Source organism: Dipodomys ordii, unplaced genomic scaffold (assembly GCF_000151885.1).
Source record: "Dipodomys ordii isolate 6190 unplaced genomic scaffold, Dord_2.0 Scaffold5, whole genome shotgun sequence".
NCBI lineage: Eukaryota > Metazoa > Chordata > Mammalia > Rodentia > Heteromyidae > Dipodomys > Dipodomys ordii.
In genome coordinates this window covers 2,270,713-2,279,094 of record NW_012267221.1, presented here as the reverse complement: position 1 = coordinate 2,279,094, position 8,382 = coordinate 2,270,713, and the positions used below count along the sequence as shown (strand labels likewise).

The 8,382-nt window shown below is 39.1% G+C and overlaps 1 protein-coding gene across 1 annotated transcript in view; it reads right to left on the bottom strand.

Moving 5' to 3' along the window:
- The window catches only part of Kif5c (kinesin family member 5C), a 159,662-nt gene that overhangs the window by 100,235 nt on the left and 51,045 nt on the right, over positions 1 to 8,382 (bottom strand). The window contains exon 2 of the mRNA XM_013027945.1: positions 4,075 to 4,165. Within this exon, the coding sequence (XP_012883399.1) occupies positions 4,075 to 4,165 (91 nt within the window). The remainder of the gene's footprint in view (positions 1 to 4,074; positions 4,166 to 8,382) is intronic.

The following is an 8,382-nucleotide window of genomic DNA, read 5'->3' as shown; positions in this document are numbered from 1 at the left end:
GGGAAGGGATGTGAAGGGTAAACAAAGGAGGAGCCTGCATTGCTTGGTAAGAAATGTACGCATTATCCTGCCCATGTAATTGTAACTCCTCTGTACAGTATGTTCACAAATAAAATTTAAAAAAAAAAGAAGGTGGCAGGGACACTGGACAATACACTTTTAGTTTGCCTCAAAGAAACTATCAAAAAAGAAGAAGTCTTTTTTACATGGAGGGGAGAGTTAGAAGGATGCCAAGGACAAGCATGAGAGCAAGAGGAAGGGGCAGAGAATAGAAAAGGAAGGTGCTCAACACTGCTCAAGACACACACCCCTCTGCCCTGCCCACCTCTGACAGAAGCCAACCACAGAAAGCCACTTTCATCACACTGAATGGCAGACAGTTAGTTCCCCGGCAGGAGGAATGCATTTCTTTAACTCTCGGCCAAAACAAAAGGACTATTTCTACACATGAGCCACATTCAATCAAACAAAATGATTCTTTGTGATAGGGTCTGGTGTGATGTGATTTCAACTCACACCACACAGCCTGCCAAACCTCACCAATTGGGAACCAATCAGCCAGTAGTAGGCAAACCCCAGTGAGCTTCTATGGTACCAAGTACCCTCTCCTCTCCTGAGACAGAAGTTAAGTACTCACTGCCTCCAGCTTTAGATTCAGCTCTGCCTGCATCCTAGGTTTTGATCCCTTTAAGCTCTGATCTTGATGGACCATTTAACTCAGTTTAGTTGGGAAAGCTGTCGTGTTCTCCTACAATCTCCAGGTGGAAAGATGGCCTTTAAGGGACACCAAGATATCTCACAATAGTTGCTGAGAGACCATACATAACTTGGGATCTTCAGACTCTTGCCAGCCAAGGAAACCATGACCACTGAATGTATAGGCAAGCCGGCTGAACACCAGGTAAATGCTGGACCAGGCTAGCCTGAATGGCAGTCACCAGGAAAAGACACACTGTATTTCAGAATGGAAATGCCCCCTCGTGACTGGTACACAGCCAGAGACCCTGCAAGGCTCTGAAACCACAGTCACTATTCCCTTTCCTCTCCTCCTCCTCCATATGGCCTGACAGAAAAGGAACAAGCTCTAAAATATTTTTTTGTGTGATGCTCATAAGGACCATGGTAGCTTGAAAAAATATGTCAGTCAAATAAACAAGGCTCAAGTTCCAGCTCTATTCTCTCCAAATAGATCCAGCGAAGTCACTCCATCTCAGAATATCTAATTCCACTTCAGTGTAATGGGAATTATAATACTTAACACTTCATAAGATTAAGATTTAAGATGTAATAATATGTAAAGTCCATAGATGGTAACATGACAAATAATAACAGTTACATAAATATATTTCTTCCTAAGGGTCTTATATAATAGAAAATGGGTTTTCAAGAAATCAGAACAAGAAAAGCCACAAATAACATTCTCTGTTTTGTGTCTAGTTAATTTGGAAGGTGAATATCCAGTTTGGCTGGAACATAGTTACGAGGACCTCCACAAGAGCATCCAGTAACCATGCTGCTGAATACCTGGGCATCACAGGAGCTTTCCTATTTGCAGGACTGCTACTTACAAATCCTACAACCTCTTCCTGAAGAAATGGGCAGTTCAGTGTACTCTTTCAGTGAACGTTTTGAAAATATACAAAGTTCAGAGTATGGGCGATGCCAAGACTCTACAATATAAAATATTAAGATACCCAGTCAAAAAGTATGGAATAAAAGAAAACTCAGAGAGAGAATAAAGACAAATAAAGACATCCAGTTAAATGGGTTTCTAGATCCTCAGAATCATTAAGGGTTTATATAGACAAAGAAGGAAAGCTCACAAGCCCACTACAGTATCATGAGTAAGAGGGCTGTGATTAGCTTCAGAGTCACTTGATTCACATCTTGGCCCTCTAGGAAAAAAAGCCTCTGAGTACCACCACTCAATCCTGACAATGGTAGGACTCTGATGACAAGAGACACTAATACAGAAATGCACAGCCTCTTCCCTCACACTAGCCCAAGTGGCTATTTTTAAAGTGCCATCAGTCTTCATCATGCCCTAACCATTTCTTTTCAAGGGAGAATAAGATACTCTACATTGCCATCAAATGAACATGTTTATATTCCTTGCGCTCTGAAAATATCTGTTTTAGTTATGTATGTTATATATGTAATCATATATATTTACACACTTATATAAAATCATTTCCAATACATACTAATATATTAGAGTATATATTAATCATATATAATCATTTCTAATGCTCTGAAAATGTATGCATATATACATAGGTATACATATATACGCATATATACATTCATAACACACACATAAACCCATTCTATTCTAATGGTTTTCCTTATGACTCACTATTCATAGGCGTTTGCAGATACTACTTATGTTTTTAAATTTGTTTTTAATGGATAAATCAAAATGTAAAAATTATGCATAGAAAGGTGGGACTACCTATTTCTGACATCTTAAACTGTGGAAAATTCCAAACTTTGAGAGAGGAGCAGTCATTTAGAGAATAAAGATTCAACGACAATGATTATTGCTTGTTAATCATAGGATTTTTAATGGAGTGCATCTATGCCTAATTACATTGGCACAGAGGCAGTAGCATGTATTTAAATGGCTGTCATCCTTGGCACAGCATGTGGTAAATAGTATTTGCTTCTGATAATGAAACGAAAGGAGAGAGAAACTCTGGCATATATGTGATTGATGTTACTTTAATAGAAAATATGGCTGAATCCAGTAGTAGATGGGAAGGAAAACAGAGCAGGAACAAACCAAGGAAGATATTTTGCAAAAATATAGAAGAAAACATGTGTAGATAAAAGGAGAAGAAAAGGGATAAAAGACAAAAATTACCACTAAATATAGGCCCACACAATGAACTCCAAAAGAGCTCAAACATAGGCACTTTTTTTCTCTTCAGTGTTTTTCTATAATCTCACTGTGAAGACCTTCAAAATTAATTGATGTCTGCAACAAGAATGTGGATAAGCATCCATCTCCGCAAGGAACATTACATACTGACGGGAGGCTCCCACGCAGGTGTCCAGGGTCAGAATTAATCGAACAGATGTACCCAAGGCTGATTTTCATGAATTTCAAATAGTTGGGTTAGTCAGCTTAGCTGCTAAAAACATGCAGATCTAAAATGGTAAGGCTTTTTTTTTTCTTTTTGAATCCAGAGCTACCTACACAGGTGGCAACATCAAGACATTTGAAAGCACAATCGCCATGCCACTGAAATTTGAAGGCAAGGATGCAATGATGAAAAAGCAAAGTAGCAGGAGATGCCCCCCAGCTCTGTCCAGATGGCAGACTCCATCAAGGCGAGCTCCAACCTGCCCCTGATTTGAAAGGGCAAGGGAGAGCAATGTGTAAATTGCTTCATCTCCCTGCTGTTATTTTGATACAAATCCTCCGAGGCCAGTCCCAGAGCAAAGGACTGATTTCTGAGAAATACAGGCAGGCGTGAGGCTACTAGTTTGGAGGAACAAATGTTAGGATCTGAGTAGGATGGCAGAAAGTGGGCTAGATGAAATTATAATTAAAGAATTCTGAGGAGCATAAACAGCTCAAAAACCATCAGGGTAATAAGATTTTATTACACTGTAAAAAAATTCCTTTGTGCCAAAAACGTCACATTTAAGACTTCCTTCTGACAGATACTAGTAAAAAGGAGACAGAAACACACAAAATAAATCAGCCAAAGTACAATGAGAGCATCTAGAAATGGTATTTCCTCCTTCAACGGAAAAAGGAAGTTTTGTACTTCTAGTATTTTAAAAACCATTATGGAAATAGTGTGACTACTATTTACCTTGCCTTTAAGCTTTTAGGTGACAGAATAATTTTGCCAAAAAGGTGGCAAAAGAAGGTTGTGCAGAAAGACTGAATAACATGCCTAACACCACAGCAAATCAGGGCCAGAGCCAAGAGAGGAATTCAGTGTTTCTAATTAGCAGGGCTCTGCTTACAGTCAAGGCACATTGATTCCTAGGCTGTGAATATCACTTAGTGTTTTCAATTACTCTGAAAGGCCCAGGAGGAAATAAAGAAATAGCACTTACCTTTGACAATTTGCTTTGCACATGCATTGTAAACCTGCTCTTGGGTTGTGTTGGGCGGCAACACTCTGTCAAAGACATATGGCTTTCCTTGCTGAAAAAGACAGATGAAAGAAAGAAAAGGGCAGAGAAAATGCATTAGAAGTTTAGGAATAAAAGGCACTACTATTAATAGTTAGGTCACAGGCAACTAAATCACCAACCCTATTCATTAAAGGAGTTCCTTACCTTACCCGGGGAATTTTTACAGCAAGAATGACATTTACATTATGCATACATGTATTGTATGATAATAACCCAAGAGCAAAAATAGCCTTAAATATGAAACATTTTTTATGAAAAATGGACAGACACTTCATTCATTTGAATGTTTATTGACTGATACCTTACACTGGCGTGAATGCTGAACAAATCAGAACAACAGTTCTGCCTTACATATAATGCAATTAAACAGAGCAGATCGTTAATAAGCCAACACATAGGAAAATGCAAATTAGCTAGATACATACAAAAATGAGAGAACACACAAAGCAAGCCTGGCTGAAGAAGTCTCAATTAAGAGGATCAGAAAGATAAAGGCTAGGTAAGAGATGTAGAAGAATAGAAAGCAGAGGGCCCAGCAGGAAGCAAAGGGCCTGATGTGTCCAAGAAACTGGAGTGTGGGGGCTGGGAAGGTGGCTCAGTGGTAGAGTGCTTGCCTTGCATGCCTGAGGCCCTGGGTTGGATTCCTCAGCACCACATAAGCAAAAAGAAAAAAGCCGGAAGTGGCGCTGTGGCTCAAGTGGTAGAGCACTAGCCTTGAGCTGAAGAGCTGAGGGACAGCGCCCAGGCCCAGAGTTCAGGCCCCAAGACCGGACTCAAAACAAAAAGAAAGAAAGAAAGAAACTGGAGTGTGGCATAAGCAAAGGGTAGCATGGAAATCAGGACATTGCTAGCCAAGGTAACACACATGGGCTTTGTTTCTTGGGAAGATAAGTAGACAGATAGCATTGCTCTTTGTTTCAAATGATTCATGTGTTTTCCTTTACTTGCATAAGTGATGCCTTCATTGGGTTGAAGGCTTGTGAGACAAAGAAGTCTTTCTGTATGGCAAAACAAGAGATTTCCAGGGTATGAGAGTTTGTCAAGAGTTTGGTTCAATGCTATACCATGTGCCATTCAAGGAGGGAGGGGAAAGGAGGGAGGGAAGTCTGGCACAGCACTTTACGGGCTCTGCTACCTGGGGATAATCAGTAGGAGAAGAGGTGGCAGACAAGATGTAGGCTTCTACCATTAGCACCCAGAGAATCAAGGACCCCTCCTTGTCCTTTTTTTATACCCTGATCCACCAGGAGGCTCCTCAGTCTCATTTTTCCCATATAGCAGAGAGGAGGTAAATACACACACACACACACACACACACACACACACACACGCACACACACACACACACACACAGAAAGCTGGGTGCTAGTGGCTCATGACTGACAAATTAGTTATTCAGCAGGTTGAAATCTGAGGATCATGGTTTGAAACCAGCCCAGACAGAAAAGTCCATGAGACTCTTATTTCCAATTAACTCGCCCCCACCCCTACAAAGTCAAAAAGTGTAGCTGTGGTTCAAGTGGTGGTAGACAGTGCTCAGGCCCAGAGTTTTAGCCCCAGCATAGGCAACAAGAAGAAAAAAAAATACAAGAGAAAGGAGAGCTTCCACCCATAACTTCTATGAGGAGCTCTAGACAACCACTCAAGGACAGTCTGACTCCTTAAAAATGCAACTGATCATGAGGGATCCAAGAGAAAGGCTTGTTACATCCTATAACCTTAACACACAAAGTAAGCACAGTGCTGTCAGACTGGCTTACAGATTTTTACAGGCAGAAAAATCCTATCCTTTAGGCTATATGCTTGAGCTTTAATCTTTCATAACAGGATTGAGCCAACCAGGTAAACAAGCTACTTCAAATTTGTTCTTAAACAAACAGAATTTCCAGGTACCCAAAAGCATAAAAAATAAGATTGCTTTCTACACCGTGGCAGAATCAGAGTCCTTCTGATAAAATTATACAAAAGGATTATTTTTTGATGTTTTATTCCCAGTTTTATTCCCTTTAGTTAATGAACCAAATATTTGGTTAAATAACCGAAAAATATTCCTCATCACAATCTACTGCCAACTCTCTGCCCACTACATTCTTATTAGTTTCATCCGCTTGTAAAATTCAACCAAATGTCAGTAGGATAAAAGGTAAGAATAAACATTTACAAGTTCATCATCCTTCAAACCTAAAAAGAGAAGATAGTTTTCCTTAATTAAAACAGAATTCAGTACTTCTCTGTACTTAGTTACAATTACCAAACAGCATCATCTTGTTTACAGCACAATTCTGCTTTGGGTTTTAGAAAGAAAAAAAGATACTTAAATATGGCCAATGAATTATAGTGTGTGTGGTACAAAAAGGTAGAGGTAGGAATCTCATTTTGGAGTTATACTTTCACTTTAAGATAGGTATAGAACAACAATCTGCTACTCTTCTTTTAAAATACAAGATTTATGAAGTCACAATCCAAAAATATTTACTTTCCATGGCCTAAGACTTACACCAGCTGCCTTTAGGTATTCATGATTACACTGGAACTTTAAAAATTTTTGAAAATAACTTGTTATAAAGCCTATCTCATCAAGATTACCACATTCAGAAGTTAAAAATGTAGATTTTTGTGTGTATGCATCTTTTCCTGCATTGAGTTAGTTACAGGTTTTTATTTCAGGTGAACCTTAAGTCTTAGAGTGATTCAAATTCAATTACTAAATATATCAGAACTAACTTAAATCAGCTATAAATGCACAATTACCATTAACACACACAAACAGACACACACATGCACAAGTTACAATGAAAATTTCACATATTCTAATCAAACTTGAATGAAGAGCCTTACACTCCAAGACAACTAGATTTTCCCTGTTTCTATTTTTTTCTTTTTTTTGCCAGTACTGGGATTTGAACTCAAGGCCTTGCACTTGCTCTGCTGGCTTGTTTGGCTGGTGTTCTACCACTTGGGCCATACCTTCAGCCTTAATGTTCCCTGTTTCTGGTACCAACATGGCTAAAGTTTCTGCAGGCAAGCACTGAGCCTAGCTTACTTTAGTCACCACAGCTGTGGGGCAGACGTTTTGAATAACTTTGTTATATGGATGCTGGGTACGAGCACCTGAAAGCAGATGATGATGTCACCATTCACCATCCCCTGGGGACACTTTTCCTTTCCAGGTATCCATTAAGCTCATACTTTTGAAGCTACCCACATCTAGGTCTTTTGCTATCACTCACCAGTTTCTAAATGAGGAAGTCTTCATCTCTGTTGTACTTTGTACCTTCATGTAATTTAAACTAACATTTCACCCTTCATCATTCATGTTCAGGTTCATGTTCTATTAGACATTCCAACTTAAATTATGTAACAAATCTGAAGAAAACCAATCCCTCCATAACTGAGCAAGAACTTACCACCAGTCACCTAGTTATTCAGACTAAAACCCTAACGATTTTTAGGTACACTGATCCATATCCAAAACAGAACAACATCTATCACTTCTCAACATCTATACCACAAAAATCTCCTTCACCATTTCCAACAACCTGAGCCTCCTAACTGATCTCCCTGCCGCCATTCTTGTTCCTAATGATCAATTTGGGTAACCCAAAACCATAAATCAGATGGTAATATCTCATCACTTAAAACCTACTACTATGGATCCTATTATACTTAGACTAGAGCATCTTTGCCCTCAGTCCCCTGTGCTCTCCTCACTCTCATTACAGTCTGTGTCACTTACTTCTTCCTTCATTATGTTCATTCCCTATGCAGAGACTCTGCTCTAAGCCTTTTGTTCCCCCTTACAATTCTCTTCCTTCAAATTTTCATGTGGTTTACCACAGATTTTCATTTTTCTACTTCCTCATTATCCTTCAGAATTTCAACTCATCCTCCTTCAAGAGCTTTTTTACTTCTAAATAAAGTAGTCCCACCCTACCTTGGTATTACCATCATATGACTCTATTTGGTTTGCTCCATATCCACTAGTAAGTGATCTGTTTCCAATTAATAGAATGGGTCACTAAAATTAAGCATTTAATAGAAGCTAAAATGTAAATCCCAAGACTAAAACGTATACAGGCAAATCTTATAAAGGGAATCCGCATGAGGCATACATTCCAGATTGATTACTATAGAAAAGTAACTTGCCTGTACTCATGATACCTCCACATAGAGTAGTGCTAATTGCATGGAAGCGGTGTAACTAAAATTAATAGCTTACCAGTATCA